The sequence below is a fragment of the Salmo trutta genome, unplaced genomic scaffold, assembly GCF_901001165.1.
Source record: "Salmo trutta unplaced genomic scaffold, fSalTru1.1, whole genome shotgun sequence".
NCBI classification, from domain to species: domain Eukaryota; kingdom Metazoa; phylum Chordata; class Actinopteri; order Salmoniformes; family Salmonidae; genus Salmo; species Salmo trutta.
The window spans coordinates 914,681-933,845 of record NW_021823043.1 but is presented as its reverse complement, the minus strand read 5'-3'; the positions used below and the strand labels follow the sequence as shown (position 1 = coordinate 933,845).

General features: G+C 47.4%; 1 protein-coding gene across 1 annotated transcript in view; it reads left to right on the top strand.

Moving 5' to 3' along the window:
• Nucleotides 1–238: 238 nt before the first annotated feature.
• The window catches only part of LOC115188377 (round spermatid basic protein 1-like), a 97,847-nt gene continuing 78,920 nt past the window's right edge, over nucleotides 239–19,165 (top strand). Inside the window, exons 1-2 of the mRNA XM_029747182.1 lie at nucleotides 239–785; nucleotides 5,600–5,695. Coding sequence (XP_029603042.1) covers nucleotides 272–785; nucleotides 5,600–5,695 — 610 coding nt within the window. The 5' untranslated portion in view covers nucleotides 239–271. The remainder of the gene's footprint in view (nucleotides 786–5,599; nucleotides 5,696–19,165) is intronic.

Below are 19,165 nucleotides of genomic sequence, written 5' to 3'. Positions count from 1 at the left end.
GTTGGCTAATGTAATGTTATGAAGCCGAGGGCATATGTGTGTAATAATCTGTTGTTAATAATAAGATAGGCTTATACACCCTCCACGACAGAGTTAAGGCTGTTCTGCGGTATGTTTCCCGCGTAATGTGTCCCATTTCTCCTCGCACCAATCCGTATACTTAGTCCAGACCCCACCTCCAACCCGGCCTGCCTGTCAGTTAGCCACCAGACTCCGCCCCTGCCTGCCTAGCACAAACAGCGGTCGGAGAGTAAATACAGAAATCCCCAAGATGGCGGAGTCACTGAGCTTCATTCACTTTGGTGCAGCGACCAAAAGCCCGCTCGCCAAATCTAGAGAACCGAAACTAGCGTCGGACACCCGGCCGCAGTCTTCCCGGGACATTCACCCGCCGCCGCCCAAGCGAGTCCGAAACGATGAGAAGAGCCTTAAACCTAAGAAACTAAATGGGGAAGGAGGTGGCGGCGCAGTGGAAAAGCAGCACCAGAAGCAGAGTTCAGGCAACCCGACAACATGGAGCTTCAGCCCCGTCAAGGCGAGCAGCAACCCCTCGGCGCCCCTCCAGCCTCCCATTCACACAGTGTTCAAGCAGAGCGCTTTCCTCGCCTCCCATACCAAACCACCATCCAAAAAGCCCAAGGAAAAACGAGAGAAAGAGAAGGATTTCAAGGAAAAGAAGAAACATAAACCAGTCCCTGGTACTCCTGGAAATATTAGCAGCAGTCTGAGTAACGTCACTACTGTAATGAAGAAGGAGAACGGGGAGATGAAGTTGGTACAAAAAGGTATTTTATATGTATGCGCAATTTTACGCACAAAACGATTGGCTGGATATAACGTTACATGAATAGAAAGTGTTAGTGCACGTTATTGTCCATAGAAAGACGTCAGGGTCCATTAACCACGTAGCTGTTCAGTGCTAGTGGCTGTCGCTCTTCAGGACTATGAAGCATGTGGGGCCGACAGTGTGACAATGTGTCCAGTCCACAACTGCGTCTGTTATCGCATCTTATTCCAAATAGTTTTGGCGTTATTTTGGAAAGGACCGTTTACATTTCTAATTCTAGGCACGATTGTACATCTAAGGACATTTTTTACGGTGAAATGGTACGGTTTTTGTCGGAGTTTCGCTGTTCTTCTCGCTTGTTTGGCTAATGGCTGCGGATTTACCCGCTCTTGAACCTGCATAGAAAATGCTCGGTCGAATGTTACAAAGTATCGAGCGATCTTCTGCAAGCTGTTACATAGCGGTCCACTGATTTCAAGCCACGGTTGGAAACATTATTGCACATTTTACAAACACACGTTTTAGTTCAATTCAAACGGGAAATACAATTGATCAACCAGAGCGGAACAAATTGTCGTGGTTGTATAAACAAACAACTGTAAGATCAGCATTACGCTCTGGGAGAGCGTTAGAGACGTGTTGGCGAAACATTGACCGATCGTTCGGCCTACACATAACTGGTGTTTTAATTGTAACGGGTGGTTTTAAGACGGTGTTCAAATGACGGTTTATTAAACAATCGCCCGCCATCAACTGTTGTTTTTGTATCACCACCACGCCCCCCAAATAACACCGGAGCAGCGAGCGAGGCAGTGGAGTCGAGGAACAGCTATCTCTACCTCTGAATATTATTACATGCTGCTGCCACTATCAACCACATGAATAGATCTGTCTCAAACTGCCATTCTAACACAAAGGATGTTATGCATACAGTTTAGTTTGCATCCAATCTTTTAGGACTAATTCATTTCTTAAATTTGACCAATGTGAGAGAAATGAAGACTGTACGTATTATAAAACGGAGAGCCCCCCCCCCCTTCTCAGGGCATTAGAGGGACCTTGTGACAGATACTTAAAAGGGGATAAAATACATATTCCAGCATTGTAATTCGATGTTTAACAGGATGATTTCAAGTAGGCCTACAAAATATACATTCAAGTTTATATTCTAATTCTAGGTATTCCAATAATATTTAAGTTCAAAATAAGATTATAATTCTATGTATTCCAAGGTAATTTAAAATTCAAAATAAGATTATAATTCTATTCCAAGTTCACCTGGAGTTGATTCTCAGCATTAAAAAACAGGCCTACTGCATTGCTGTTGGATCCCAAGTTCAGGCTGGTGTTGGCTCCATTGAGATAAGCAGGTGTGAGCTGGTAGGACAGAAGGCTGTTGAGAGGGAGAGATGTGAAAGCTGGAGGACTTGAACTCAAGTCAAGCAGAGAGAGAGAGATTGGCAATTCCAGGGTAAGAGTGTTGCTTAGACACATTTTAAAGCGAAAAATCTGGATGTCAAACACACATCAATGATGTCAAATTTAAACAAATCATATACCTCTCTATGCACAAGGATTACATTTAACAATGTCCATGGAACATTTCACAAGAACACATTTACTTGAACAACAAGGCAGATGCAAAGTTTGACGTCATTCTGTTACAAAACAGTACATCTGCATTGCTTGCCGTTTGGGGTTTTAGGCTGGGTTTCTGTATAGCACTTTGTGACATCGGCTGATTGTAAAAAGGGCTTTATAAATACATTTGATTTGATCTGACCTGTTCTCATGCACACCTCCAACATGTTTTTGGCAGATAGAACACCAACACTTGTAATAATTTCTATGACCCCGGTGGAATGTCCCGAATGTTGATAGTCTATTTATTGAATTTCTGTATGTTAAATAATATGATTTTAGGTGCTGTTTTAGACTGATAAAATCCCCACTAGGGAGTAATATTGTAGGTGCTGTTTTAGGCTGATAAAATCCCCAGTAGGGAGTAATATTTTAGGTGCTGTTTTAGGCTGATAAAATCCCCACTAGGGAGTAATATTGTAGGTGCTGTTTTAGGCTGATAAAATCCCCACTAGGGAGTAATATTTTAGGTGCTGTTTTAGGCTGATAAAATCCCCACTAGGGAGTAATATTGTAGGTGCTGTTTTAGACTGAAAAAATTCCCAGTAGGGAGTAATATTGTAGGTGCTGTTTTAGGCTGATAAAATCCCCACTAGGGAGTCATATTTTAGGTGCTGTTTTAGGCTGATAAAATCCCCAGTAGGGAGTCATATTTTAGGTGCTGTTTTAGGCTGATAAAATCCCCACTAGGGAGTCATATTTTAGGTGCTGTTTTAGGCTGATAAAATCCCCACTAGGGAGTAATATTTTAGGTGCTGTTTTAGGCTGATAAAATCCCCAGTAGGGAGTAATATTTTAGGTGCTGTTTTAGGCTGATAAAATCCCCAGTAGGGAGTAATGAGTCACTTATTATTTTATATGAATGAGTAACAAGTTATTGAACAATCGGAAGCCTCGTGCTGTGCAATACTATTACTTCTCCCTTTTGTCCGCAAAAACAATTAGGCCCAACGTTTGAATTTGAAGCTTGCACACATTCCAGTGGTGTGACATGGTGTCAGATTTAAGGTTTTGTACTGTAACACCCTAGTAAACATGCCTTTTGTTTACATGTCTTATACCTGCTGTTGAACCCCCCCCCCCCCCCGTGTTATTTGTATTTCTTTTACTGACATTCTTGCACTGGACTCTATATATACACACACACACACACACACACACACGTATATTGACTTCACACTCTTCACATACGCTGCTGCTACTGTTTATCATCTGTCCTGATTGTCTAGTCACTTTACCCCAACCTGCATGTACATATTCCCTCATACCCCCGCACACTGACTCGTTACCAGCACTCCTTCTATAAAGCCTCATTGCTTTTTTTTATTGGTAATATTTAAAAAAGTACATTTTTTTCCTTCTCTCCATTGTTGGGAAAGTGCTCCTAAGTCAGCATTTCACTGTAAAGTCTACACCTGTTGTATTCAGCGCATGCAATAAATAACATTTGATTTGACAAGGCAGTAGCGTATGTGATGAGTCGAAGTTAGTGCAAAAAGGCTCAATGTACATAGACCGGGTAGCTATCTGGTGAACTGTTGAACTATTTCTCAGTCGTATGGCTTGGGGGTAGAAGCTGTTCAGGGTCCTGTTGGACAACACACTGCCGTATTGGTGAAGCATGTATAGTTCCCTTATGGTTACTTGGCTTTTCAGTTCCTCTGAGTGTTTCACTGTAGATGTGATGATTACACGTACGGTGGAATTACTGACTTACTGTGATGGGTTACTACAATTTCTGTCTGCCTTTGTCTTTTAATTGGATTTTACCTTGCTGTTTCAGGGCCCTGTTCTCCACTGAGCTTCCCACCTACGACGTGTTCATAAATGGCTAGGCCTAGATTATAATCATTTTCATATAATACTATTTTGATCATGTTCATTGCAGTTTGACATTTACTGCAGCTTCTGTAAATTGGCATAATACTTTTCTACCTGCCATTTGTGAAAGTGTCCAGTAATGCCGAGCTGTATAATCATGCTAGCTACCGATCAAGTAGTCATCAGTGATACCACTAATTACATTGTCCTGTGTGTTTTAACAGCTGAAAATCTAACAGGTCGCATTTCAGCGACGCCCTTAAATTGCTTTCCTCAAATGTCAGCAATAGCCTATCTTGTAAAAAAGTCTGTCTTTCTTTGTGAGAACCTGTCATACTTCAGACTGGAAAGCAGTTAGGAATCAGTAAATTATAGAGTCAGCGTCCCAAATGACACCATATACCCTGCATTACTCTAGACCAGGGCCATTAGGGAATAGGGTGCCATATGTAGGGAATAGGGTGCCATTTCTGCATTATTCTGAATAGGGTGCCATATGTAGGGAATAGGGTGCCATTTCTGCATTATTCTGAATAGGGTGCCATATGTAGGGAATAGGGTGCCATTTCTGCATTATTCTGACCAGGGCCATTAGCGAATAGGGTGCCATATGTAGGGAATAGGGTGCCATTTCTGCATTACTCTAGACCAGGGCCATTAGGGAATAGGGTGCCATATGTAGGGAATAGGGTGCCATATGTAGGGAATAGGGTGCCATTTCTGCATTATTCTGAATAGGGTGCCATATGTAGGGAATAGGGTGCCATTTCTGCATTACTCTGACCAGGGCCATTAGGGAATAGGGTGCCATTTCTGCATTACTCTTGACCAGGGCCCTTAGGGAATAGGGTGCCATATGTAGGGAATAGGGTGCCATTTCTGCATTACTCTAGACCAGGGCCATTAGGGAATAGGGTGCCATATGTAGGGAATAGGGTGCCATTTCTGCATTATTCTGAATAGGGTGCCATATGTAGGGAATAGGGTGCCATTTCTGCATTATTCTGACCAGGGCCATTAGCGAATAGGGTGCCATATGTAGGGAATAGGGTGCCATTTCTGCATTACTCTAGACCAGGGCCATTAGGGAATAGGGTGCCATATGTAGGGAATAGGGTGCCATTTCTGCATTATTCTGAATAGGGTGCCATATGTAGGGAATAGGGTGCCATTTCTGCATTACTCTGACCAGGGCCATTAGCGAATAGGGTGCCATTCTCTTTTGGGATGCTGGCTAAATTACTGTGGAGAGTGAGTCTTTTTATCTACTGTACCATAACCTGCCCCTCTCCTGAAATGTCCCTCAAGGCCTAACCCTAACGTCTTGCTGTCGTCCCCTCTCTCTTTCAGACCACACCAGTAAGGACAAGACGAAGAAGAAGAAGAAACACAAAGTGATGAATGAGATCAAGAGGGAGAACGGAGAGGTGAAGCTCCTTCAGAAAGGTATGTTGATAATGATGTGGCATGGTTGTTTCAAATGGTTCTCTGTTTAGTGTACTACTGTTGACCATTCACCCTGTTTAGTGTACTACTGTTGACCATTCACCCTGTTTAGTGTACTACTGTTGACCATCCACCCTGTTTAGTGTACTACTGTTGACCATTCACCCTGTTTAGTGTACTACTGTTGACCATCCACCCTGTTTAGTGTACTACTGTTGACCATTCACCCTGTTTAGTGTACTACTGTTGACCATCCACCCTGTTCCCTGTTTAGTGTACTACTGTTGACCATTCACCCTGTTTAGTGTACTACTGTTGACCATTCACCCTGTTTAGTGTACTACTGTTGACCATCCACCCTGTTTAGTGTACTACTGTTGACCATTCACCCTGTTTAGTGTACTACTGTTGACCATCCACCCTGTTTAGTGTACTACTGTTGACCATTCACCCTGTTTAGTGTACTACTGTTGACCATTCACCCTGTTTAGTGTACTACTGTTGACCATTCACCCTGTTCCCTGTTTAGTGTACTATTGACCATTCACCCTGTTTAGTGTACTACTGTTGACCATTCACCCTGTTTAGTGTACTACTGTTGACCATCCACCCTGTTTAGTGTACTACTGTTGACCATTCACCCTGTTTAGTGTACTACTGTTGACCATTCACCCTGTTTAGTGTACTACTGTTGACCATCCACCCTGTTTAGTGTACTACTGTTGACCATTCACCCTGTTTAGTGTACTACTGTTGACCATTCACCCTGTTTAGTGTACTACCGTTGACCATTCACCCTGTTTAGTGTACTACCGTTGACCATTCACCCTGTTTAGTGTACTACCGTTGACCATTCACCCTGTTTAGTGTACTACCGTTGACCATTCACCCTATTTAGTGTACTACCGTTGACCATTCACCCTGTTTAGTGTACTACCGTTGACCATTCACCCTGTTTAGTGTACTACCGTTGACCATTCACCCTGTTTAGTGTACTACCGTTGACCATTCACCCTGTTTAGTGTACTACCGTTGACCATTCACCCTGTTTAGTGTACTACCGTTGACCATTCACCCTGTTTAGTGTACTACCGTTGACCATTCACCCTGTTTAGTGTACTACCGTTGACCATTCACCCTGTTTAGTGTACTACTGTTGACCATTCACCCTGTTTAGTGTACTACTGTTGACCATTCACCCTGTTTAGTGTACTACTGTTGACCATTCACCCTGTTTAGTGTACTACTGTTGACCATTCACCCTGTTTAGTGTACTACTGTTGACCATTCACCCTGTTTAGTGTACTACTGTTGACCAGAGCTCAGTATAGAGAGTAGCTACATTCAGGGTTTCCCCCTTACCGTTGTACAGGCAGGGTGCCTCCCCTAGAGCATCAGCACTGGAAACTGGTTAGGGACAGGAGTTTTACCTTACCTCATCACCTGATGAGGATAAACTCCAGACCCGAGTTAGCCGTATAACTTAGACCCAGAGTATTTCCTTGGCAGGGCTAGGCTATATCCAGGGCCCAGAGTATTTCCTTGGCAGGGCTATAACCAGGACCCAGAGTCTTTCCTTGGCAGGGCTATAACCAGGGCCCAGAGTCTCTCCTTGGCAGGGCTATAACCAGGGCCCAGAGTCTCTCCTTGGCAGGGCTATAACCAGGGCCCAGAGTCTCTCCTTGGCAGGGCTATAACCAGGGCCCAGAGTCTCTCCTTGGCAGGGCTATAACCAGGGCCCAGAGTCTCTCCTTGGCAGGGCTATAACCAGGGCCCAGAGTCTCTCCTTGGCAGGGCTATAACCAGGGCCCAGAGTCTCTCCTTGGCAGGGCTATAACCAGGGCCCAGAGTCTCTCCTTGGCAGGGCTATAACCAGGGCCCAGAGTCTCTCCTTGGCAGGGCTATAACCAGGGCCCAGAGTCTCTCCTTGGCAGGGCTATAACCAGAGCCCAGAGTCTCTCCTTGGCAGGGCTATAACCAGGGCCAAGAGTCTCTCCTTGGCAGGGCTATAACCAGGGCCCAGAGTCTCTCCTTGGCAGGGCTATAACCAGGGCCCAGACTCTCTCCTTGGCAGGGCTATAACCAGGGCCCAGAGTCTCTCCTTGGCAGGGCTATAACCAGGGCCCAGAGTCTCTCCTTGGCAGGGCTATAACCAGGGCCCAGAGTCTCTCCTTGGCAGGGCTATAACCAGGGCCCAGAGTCTCTCCTTGGCAGGGCTATAACCAGGGCCCAGAGTCTCTCCTTGGCAGGGCTATAACCAGGGCCCAGAGTCTCTCCTTGGCAGGGCTATAACCAGAGCCCAGAGTCTCTCCTTGGCAGGGCTATAACCAGGGCCCAGAGTCTCTCCTTGGCAGGGCTATAACCAGGGCCCAGAGTCTCTCCTTGGCAGGGCTATAACCAGGGCCCAGACTCTCTCCTTGGCAGGGCTATAACCAGGGCCCAGAGTCTCTCCTTGGCAGGGCTATAACCAGGGCCCAGAGTCTCTCCTTGGCAGGGCTATAACCAGGGCCCAGAGTCTCTCCTTGGCAGGGCTATAACCAGGGCCCAGAGTGGCAGGCTATAACCAGGGCTAGAACCAGGGCCTAGAGTTGCAGGGCTAGGCTAGAACCAGGCCCCAGAGTGGCAGGGCTAGGCTAGAACCAGGCCCCCAGAGTGGCAGGGCTAGGCTAGAACCAGGCCCCCAGAGTGGCAGGGCTGGGCTAGAACCAGGCCCCCAGAGTGGCAGGGCTGGGCTAGAACCAGGCCCCCAGAGTGGCAAGGCTAGGCTAGAACCAGGCCCCCAGAGTGGCAGGGCTAGGCTAGAACCAGGCCCCCAGAGTGGCAGGGCTAGGCTAGAACCAGGCCCCCAGAGTGGCAGGGCTAGGCTAGAACCAGGCCCCCAGAGTGGCAGGGCTAGGCTAGAACCAGGCCCCCAGAGGGGCAGGGCTAGGCTAGAACCAGGCCCCCAGAGGGGCAGGGCTAGGCTAGAACCAGGCCCCCAGAGGGGCAGGGCTAGGCTAGAACCAGGCCCCCAGAGGGGCAGGGCTAGGCTAGAACCAGGCCCCCAGAGGGGCAGGGCTAGGCTAGAACCAGGGCCCCAGAGGGGCAGGGCTAGGCTAGAACCAGGGCCCCAGAGTGGCAGGGCCAGGCTAGGCTAGAACCAGGGCCCAGAATACTCAGCCTGTGACTAAAGCCTTTAACTGGAACAGCTGCTGAAGTGATGGTTCTGGCTCAGACTGAGAGTTGGCTGATCCCTAATGTCATGCTATTCCCTTAAAAGTGCTTCTGACCAGGGTAGTGCACTATATAGGGAATAGGGTGCTATTTGGGAGGGAGAGGCCCTGAGAGTAGGCTGTGTTCACTAGATGGTTCAGTCACACAAACAGACTCCTGTTCTCCAATCCAGAGTTTAGCTGAGACAGATGGCTGTCTTATGATTCCCCCCTCTCTCTCCATCTCTCTGTCTCCCTCTCTCTCCCCATGTGAATCAACGTATGATTTGGACACATTTAGCCCACTGTGAGCCAGCCTTAGCTATTCATATCTGATGTTGTCCTATATTTCTGTGATAGAGACTGGCCTAAGTGCTGCCAAATTATTCATAGTTGTGTAATAGCAATAATGATGTAATAATTGTGCTATATTAGCAGCTACAGCTGTCTTTTAACTAGCAGCGTGCCCTCTCCTCAACCTGCTCTTCAATAGGCTGTAATGACTGGTGTGGTGGTGGGACTGAACTCCCCAGACCTGCTGCCATTTTCCTGACCTTACACAATGTCCATGACATGATGCAGCGTGCCGGGCAGCCTGCCGGGCAGCCAGAGTTTTATTTATTTAGACTGTTAGAGTGACTTCCCATGTCTGTAAAACGATCGCTCAATGTCCAGACAGCCAGCACAGCTAGTCAGTCAGGCAGCCAGTCAGTCAGTGGTGGAGTCAGAGGGAAGCCTCCCAGCCAGCCAGCCAGTCAGTCAGCCAGTGGTGGAGTCAGAGGGAAACCTCCCAGTCAGTCAGTCAGGCAGTCAGCCAGAGGGAAGCCTCCCAGTCAGTCAGGCAGCCAGTCAGAGGGAAGTCAGCCAGGCAGCCAGTCAGCCAGTGGTGGAGTCAGAGGGAAGCCTCCCAGTCAGACAGCCAGGCAGCCAGTCAGCCAGCCAGTGGTGGAGTCAGAGGGAAGCCTCCCAGTCAGTCAGGCAGTCAGCCAGTCAGAGGGAAGCCTCCCAGTCAGTCAGGCAGCCAGCCAGGCAGCCAGTGGTGGAGTCAGAGGGAAACCTCCCAGTCAGTGGTGGAGTCAGAGGGAAACCTCCCAGTCAGTCAGCCAGTGGTGGAGTCAGAGGGAAACCTCCCAGTCAGCCAGTGGTGGAGTCAGAGGGAAACCTCCCAGTCAGTCAGTGGTGGAGTCAGAGGGAAACCTCCCAGGCAGCCAGTCAGTCAGCCAGTGGTGGAGTCAGAGGGAAGCCTCCCAGTCAGTCAGCCAGGCAGCCAGTCAGCCAGTGGTGGAGTCAGAGGGAAACCTCCCAGTCAGTCAGCGGGTGTTGTGTTAATGTGACGTGAGGTTGAGAGAGCAGAGTTCTGTATCAGTTTACTCTGCTGCTATTTATACCCGTCTGTCCTTCAACTATACCAGTGTACCAATATGTACACACACCCAACATTGTATGTGTGTATGCACATTCAAAAGTCACCAAATGAGTTCCTGGTGTGTTAGCAGGTGAACATGCTGAAAGAGGTAGGTCATTGTTAGCTGTGCTGAATCATGTTCACCGTTGGACTGACCTGTACACAGTCCTAACACTATGACTGGTGCTCTGCTTAGTACAGTGGCGCTGACCCCTCTATCAATATGACCCCTCTTTCTGTGTGTCTGACTGCTCTTAATGCTGTACTCCAGCCCCCTCTATCAATATGACCCCTCTTTCTGTGTGTCTGACTGGTCTTAATGCTGTACTCCAGCCCCCTCCATCAATATGACCCCTACACTGACTGTGTGTCGGGCAGAAGGCTTTCAGCACAACACCAGTCTGCTCTAAAGGTTATGACCCTAAACCCCAGCTGAGGACTAACAGTCAGGGGCTTGACTATCGCAGCAAGGCAACACAGACTCAGATTTCCCTCTCTCTTTTGCCCCTTGTGTACACACACACACACACACACACACACACACACACACACACACAGGTTTTTCTGCATAGAAAATAGTTTGGGGGAGTTGCTTAGCTGTTTTTTTCGGGCCACTTATGTTCAAAATTAAAAAAAGAAAAGATAAGGTATGTAGAAAATATAATGGACTTATATATATTTAAATAAGTCCATATTTGGGAACTAACAATCACCTAAATAAAAGCTAGACAGTCAGGGAGAATCTCCAATGTTATAAATGGTCCTTTCAGGAGTATGTTTGTCATGGCATGGTGCCCCCTGTGGTGTTTGAGTCACTCAGACAGCATCATCCATGGCAGAATGTGTAGGATAGTGAGTATTATCTTTCATAGTGTACTGACTACTACTGCAGTGTGACTGAGCCTGGTCTCTGTGTGAGAGGCTGAGCTGGGAGTCACAGGCCTGTGTCTGTATCTCTGACTGGGGACAGGAAACGGACAGGCTGCTCTTCCTTCGTGGTGCTGCTCAGTCCTAGCAGGAGGGAGACCTGGGAGTGAGCCTCTGCTCACACCACCTAGCACTGTCTTTAGTACAGTCACTATATGTTATGTAGTGTTCTCATCCAGGACTCACTCCACCCCGTAGTGTTCTCTATCCCTCTGTAGAGCGCTCCCCCTCTGTAGAGCCTTGCCCCTCTGTAGAGCACTGCCCCTCTGTAGAGCACTGCCCCTCTGTAGAGCCTTGCCCCTCTGTAGAGGACTGCCCCTCTGTAGAGCGCTGCCCCTCTGTAGAGCGCTGCCCCTCTGTAGAGCGCTGCCCCTCTGTAGAGCGCTGCCCCTCTGTAGAGCGCTGCCCCTCTGTAGAGCGCTGCCCCTCTGTAGAGCGCAAGCCCTCTGTAGAGCGCAAGCCCTCTGTAGAGCGCAAGCCCTCTGTAGAGCGCTAGCCCTCTGTAGAGCGCTAGCCCTCTGTAGAGCGCTAGCCCTCTGTAGAGCGCTAGCCCTCTGTAGAGCGCTAGCCCTCTGTAGAGCGCTAGCCCTCTGTAGAGCGCTAGCCCTCTGTAGAGCGCTAGCCCTCTGTAGAGCGCTAGCCCTCTGTAGAGCGCTAGCCCTCTGTAGAGCGCTAGCCCTCTGTAGAGCACTGCCCCTCTGTAGAGCACTGCCCCTCTGTAGAGCCTTACCCCTCTGTAGAGCCTTACCCCTCTGTAGAGCCTTACCCCTCTGTAGAGCCTTGCGGTCGGATTGCCAAGCTGTTGCTATACCAGGCGGTGATCCAGCCAGTCAAGATGCTCTCTGTGGTGCAGCTGGAGAACCTGTTGAGGATCTGAGGACCTGTACCAAATCTTTTCAGCCTCTGTTGTCGTGCCTTCTTCACGACTGGGTTGGTATGTGTGGACCATGATAATTCCTTAGTGATGTGGACACAGAAGAAATTGAAGTTCTCGACTCGCTCCAATCCCGTCGATGAGAATGGGGGCGTGCTCGGCCCTCCATTTCCTTTGTCTTGCTGACGTAGAGGGTGAGGTTGTCACTTACCTCCTCCCTATAGGCTGTCTCATCGGTGAGCTGGCCTACCCCCGTCGTGTCGTCAGCAAACTTAATAGTGTTGGAGTCGTGCGCGGCCACACAGTCGTGGGTGAGCAGGTAGTACAGGAGGGGTCTCAGTACGCACCACTGAGAGCCCCGTGTGTAGAGGATCAGCGTATTACTCAACAGAGACGGTGCATTGTGTCGTGGCAGAGAAAGAGAAGTAGGATTAGAGGGGAAACGACAACAATTGGAAATCAACTGAAAAAACATGTCTGGTTTAGTGAAATAGTCACACTGGTGTGTGTGTGTGTGTGTGTGTGTGTGTGTTTTAAGTGCCTATATTATCCAGAGCACCGCTGGGCAGGCGGTATCGGTCTGTCGCCGCCGGGCAGGCGGTATCGGCCTGTCGCCGCCGGGCAGGCGGTATCGGCCTGTCGCCGCCGGGCAGGCGGTATCGGCCTGTTATGGTAATCATCTGTGACCACAGCTAATTGACTTCCTCTTCTTCACCCTCACCACTGATGTAGATTTTACTGTGGCTTTAGGAACACAACGCTGTCAGTTCCATGCATGTGGCTTTAGGGTGCTGATCAATTTATGGCATTTTGGAACCATTTCAGTGGCATTGTTTGGTGCTCTGTCAAATGCTGCTTCAGCTATGTAGGGGGAAACGGATGCTGGGCAGGGGGAAACGGATGCTGGGCAGGGGGAAACGGATGCTGGGCAGGGGGAAACGGATGCTGGGCAGGGGGAAACGGATGCTGGGCAGGGGGAAACGGATGCTGGGCAGGGGGAAACGGATGCTGTGTAGATGCTGTGCAGGGGGAAACTGTGTTCTCAATGTCATGTCTCTCTCCTCAGGAATGAATTATGTTTAAACAAAACTGTACTCCTTGAGCAAATATTTAGTACTTGCTTGCTTTGTGTGCATACAAAATGAATCAATCATATTTGTAAACTTCCTGCAGGCTTTTCCAGTTGACTATCGGTCTCTGTTTATAGTTGGTGTTTTAGGTGCAGGCAGATTGACCTAGATAACTAGACTATGCACTGTGACACTGGAGGTTTGTTTGTATGCACAGCAAGCTTAGTCTCTGTAATACGTAGTCTGAGCGTCAGGGTGTCCTAGATTAGGTCATCAGCGGCCTGTTAGTGAGCAGCTAGTAGCCTCTCTAGACTGTAGAGATACTGAGCCGTAGTGTAGACTGGGGGGAAATCCAGAGCATTCTAGCTACTGCTGAGCTCACCCAGTCTATTAGTCATATTAAACCCTCTCTCTCTCCCATTCTGTTTGTCTCTGTCTTCCAGTATTTCTACTGTTTGTTTCATAACATTTAGTGGATTATGTTTTAGGGGCTGGTTGTATGGCCTCTCCAGCTGTGAGGCACATGTTCTCTGTGTACTGGCAGGGTGTTTTCAGCCATTGAAATCCTTGGGCGGGCTGCCTAAAGTCCAAAAATCTGTTTTTAAGATGGAAAAACGCTTTCAGTGTGAATTTAAAACTGAAACCCGTTACAAAGTATGAAGAAATTATAATGGACCCTTAATATTTTTATTATATAATCTTTGAGAACTGACATCGCCAAAATAAAAGCTAGACATTCAGGGAGAATAGAAAATTCAAAAAACGATGAATTTAGCAGTATTGATTTTATGTTTGAGCAAAACAAACAAAGCATTTGCCATGGCAGAAGGTGTAGAATTGCAGGAAATTGGCTTAAAAATGTTTTTAAAAACCATAAACAAATCTACATCGTCAAGATGGGGGCCTCCTGAATTTTAGAGGCGCCGACAGAGGCGCCGACCGCGCCGTTGCCACGCCCACCACCTAAGCTCCGTTTTGATAAACCCTGACGGTGTACTCTGTGTTTAGACACATCTGAACTCTCTCACACAGGGATCATGGTTTGAATAACTGTCTGGCCTGCTGTCCTACTTGTAAAATGGTAGAGGGGGGGGGGGGGGGGTGATGGGGGATGAAGAGCTCTCTGGATTAACAGCATCACAGTATAATACACTGTTTTCTCCTGCTCCCCCCTCTCCTTCTCTACCCCACATACTCTCTCCCTCGCTCACTCTGTTTTCTCCTGCTCCCCCCTCTCCTTCTCTACCCCACATACTCTCTCACTCGCTCACTCTGTTTTCTCCTGCTCCCCCCCCTTCTCTACCCCACATACTCTCTCACTCGCTCACTCTGTTTTCTCCTGCTCCCCCCCCTTCTCTACCCCACATACTCTCTCACTCGCTCACTCTGTTTTCTCCTGCTCCCCCCCTTCTCTACCCCACATACTCTCTCGCTCTTACTCTCTCGCTCTTGCTCTCTCTTGCTCTCTCTTGCTCGCTTGCTCTGTCTCTCTCTGTGTGTGTGTGTGTGTGTGTGTGCTCCAGAGGCGTGTGTGTTGGGGCTATAGTGAAGCAGCAGCTCCTCTGAACCAGGCCATGTCACTGTAGCAGGCTCACCTGTTCTGACAGCCATGTGCTCCCAGCTACACCATCCTGCCATAAACGCACACACATCACACATACCAAAATAAACACGGGCTCGGACTAGTCGCTACCATGTATACAAATCTACTGGTAACTGCCAAAATAAAGGAAACACTTGAGTAAATGAGGGATGCAAAGTATATTGAAAGCAGGTGCTTCCATACAGGTGTGGAATTAACATCCCATGGTGCTTAGGGTCATGTTTAAAAATGCTGCCCAGTCGCCTGTTATTATGACTACCGTGGCTAGAAGAAGAGATCTCTGGGAGCTTCAGTGACGAACGCCGCTCAACTTGCTGACGTTTCGCCATATGCCACTGCCGTCTGTCACCAGATCTGACGTTTCGCCATATGCCGCTGCCGTCTGTCACCAGATCTGACGTTTCGCCAAATGCCGCTGCCGTCTGTCACCAGATCTGACGTTTCGCCATATGCCGCTGCCGTCTGTCACCAGATCTGACGTTTCGCCATATGCCGCTGCCGTCTGTCACCAGATCTGACGTTTCGCCATATGCCAGTCACCATATCTCAACCCAATTCATCACTTACGGAAGATTCTGAAGCGGTGACTGAGACACCGTTTTCCATCAACAAAACAGCAAATGGAATGTTTTGTTCCAGACACTTGTAGAATCTATGCCAAGGCACAGTGAAGCTGTTCTGGCAGCTTGTGGTGGCACAATGCCCTATTGACATACAATGTTGGTGTTTCCTTTATTTTGGCAGTTACCTGTATATCTACATATCACACCGTTGTTGTACTATTATTATGTCATAGAGGAGTGGGAGACGGGGCTTTGAAATGTGTTTGGGCGTGGCAGGGTGGTTGTGACGGATCAGACAACCAACCGCAGGCCTTTAGCTGTCTGTCTACTGTAAAGGGCAGTCTGGCTGGATCTTATGGCTGGGTGGTTTTGTTGATGTGTGTAGTGGAGAGTCAGTCCACACACAACCAGCAGATTTTTACTTAAAAAATATACATATTCAAATGTGACTCAATATTGAGGTTCTGAATAGGGCTGAATTGCCAGTGACCTCACTATACTATATAATCGCGATACTGAGGTGCCGATATACTCAAATAATTGTATTTGTCACATACACATGGTTAGCAGATGTTAATGGCCACATGCACATGGTTAGCAGATGTTAATGGCCACATGCACATGGTTAGCAGATGTTAATGGCCACATACACATGGTTAGCAGATGTTAATGGCCACATACACATGGTTAGCAGATGTTAATGGTTACATGCACATTGTTAGCAGATGTTAATGGTCACATACATACACATGGTTAGCAGATGTTAATGGTCACATACATACACATGGTTAGCAGATGTTAATGGTCACATACATGCACATGGTTAGCAGATGTTAATGGTCACATACATGCACATGGTTAGCAGATGTTAATGGTCACATACATGCACATGGTTAGCAGATGTTAATGGTCACATACATGCACATGGTTAGCAGATGTTAATGGTTACATACACATGGTTAGCAGATGTTAATGGTCACATACATGCACATGGTTAGCAGATGTTAATGGCTACATACATACACATGGTTAGCAGCAGATGTTAATGGCTACATACATACACATGGTTAGCAGCAGATGTTAATGGCTACATACATACACATGGTTAGCAGCAGATGTTAATGGCTACATACATACACATGGTTAGCAGCAGATGTTAATGGCTACATACATACACATGGTTAGCAGCAGATGTTAATGGCTACATACATACACATGGTTAGCAGCAGATGTTAATGGCCGCATGCATATGGTTAGCAGCAGATGTTAACGGCCACATGCACATGGTTAGCAGATGTTAATGCGAGTGTAGCGAACTCATTGTGCTTCTGGTTCCGACAGTGCAGTAATATCTAACAGTTCTCCAACATCTACCTCATACACACATCTAAAAGGGGTGAATGAGAATATGTACATATAAATATATGGATGAGCGATGGCTGAGCGGCATAGGCAAAGTGCAACAGATGGTAGAAAATACAGTATACATATGATATGAGTAATGTAAGATATGTAAACATTAAAGGGGCATTATTTAAAGTGTATGCATTGGGACATTCATGATTCTGTATGTATTGCGGTTTAATGTTCCAAACATATGTCTGCTGTAGAGAGATGAGAAAATGAGTCATCAGTCATGGAGATAAGTGCTGAAAACATGTTGACTCACTATTTAAAAAGGAGAACAAGCTATAGGATGGAAAATATCACTTTCTTATATTTTACAAATCGATACTTTGAGTCTATATAATGTCGTCCATATCACAATATGTAACTATCGATATAAAAAACATTTTTTTATTTTTTTATATATATATATTTTTTGTTACCATCACAAGTTCTGGTGTGTGGACTTTCCAAAATGCATCAATACTTCCTTCCTTCTGTAAATGGGTGATGTGTTATTATTACTTTGCTAAATGACAGCCGGTAACATTTTCACTCTAATACTCAGTGTTTTATTTTGTTCCTTGTTTTTGTTCTTTTTCCAGTCATAACCTTGATGTAATTTCTGAAAAGCAGCTACTAATTATTTAAATATGAAATATTAAGTTATTTTTTAAATTTTATTTAACGTTTTATTTAACTAGGAAAGTCAGTTAAGAACAAATTCTTATTTACAATGAGGCCTCCACCGGCCGAACACGGACCACGCTGGGCCAACTGTGCGCCGGTCTATGGGACTCCCAATCAAATCCAACCTAAAGAAATAAATAAAAGTTACAAATAATTAAAGAACAGCAGTAAAATAACAATAGTGGGGTTATATACAGGGTGTTATGGTACAGAGTCAATGTGCAGGGCACCGGTTAGTCGAGGTAATATGTACATGTAGGTAGAGTTATTAAAGTGACTATGCATAGATAATAACAGAGTAGCAGCAGTGTAAAAGGGGGGTGTTCAGGCTTGGGGGTAGAGCTGGTTAGTCCTGTACATAGACTAACGAGAGCAGAGCATGGAGATCACGTCGGGCTGTTATTTTGTCTGCTCTTAAAGAGCTGCTTCCCACAGGTAGCAGCAGGCAGGTAACAACGGGTCATTTGGCAGGTGATCTGAAAATATTACACAGTTCTCTGGTTCTGATGAGATGCCAAACGGCCCCACCTACAGTAGCTCTGCCTCCTGAATTGTGCTGTGTCCCAAATGGCACAATCTGGCCCTATGGGCCATGGTCAAAAGTAGTGCACTAAACAGGGATTATGGTGCCATTTGGGATGTATACTGCTACTGCTCTCCCCTGGACCGCTACGGCCGTCCCCCGTTCCACCCCCTGGACCGCGACGGCGCTCCCCTGGACTGCGACGGCGCTCCCCTGGACCGCGACGGTGCTCCCCTGGACCGCTCCCCCGTTCCACCCCCTGGACCGCTACGGCGCTCCCCCGTTCGACACCCCCTGGACCGCTACGGCGCTCCCCCGTTCGACACCCCCTGGACCGCTACGGCGCTCCCCCGTTCCACCCCCTGGACCGCTACGGCCCTCCCCCGTTCGACACACCCTGGACCGCCAAACCAAAATAATACACACTGAACTGATCACTCCACTGAATCCAGTTTATTACAGTTTTCTAACAGCAGTGTCCAAGCTCTCTGGTTACTGTAATGAATAATTCCTCAGAGTTGTCCTCTGTCTAATTGTAAGCCCAATTGTTTTGCTCCTTTTGAGTGGTAATATAATCATGCCACATGTCAGTAGTCAGAGGAGTTGGCTGAAGCACCTAGGCCTATAGCTGGGACCATGGTAATAATACAGGGCTAATGAAGCTCTTCATGTATTGATGGCAGTAGTTGTTCCTCTGGGTTTAGAGCTACAGTAACACCTCAACCAGAGCCTCCTCTCTTCCTCCTCTACTCTCCTCATTGATTCTCTATATTCCAGACGTGCTCTGGGTAGTAGTGGATCTCTCTCTCTCTAGATTCCAGGCGTGCTCTGGGTAGTAGTGGATCTCTCTCTCTCTAGATTCCAGGCGTGCTCTGGGTAGTAGTGGATCTCTCTCTCTCTAGATTCCAGGCGTGCTCTGCGTAGTAGTGGATCTCTCTCTCTCTCTAGATTCCAGGAGTGCTCTGGGTAGTAGTGGATCTCTCTCTCTCTCTAGATTCCAGGCGTGCTCTGGGTAGTAGTGGATCTCTCTCTCTCTCTAGATTCCAGGCGTGCTCTGGGTAGTAGTGGATCTCTCTAGATTCCAGGCGTGCTCTGGGTAGTAGTGGATCTCTCTCTCTCTCTAGATTCCAGGCGTGCTCTGGGTAGTAGTGGATCTCTCTAGATTCCAGGCGTGCTCTGGGTAGTAGTGGATCTCTCTCTCTCTCTCTAGATTCCAGGCGTGCTCTGGGTAGTAGTGG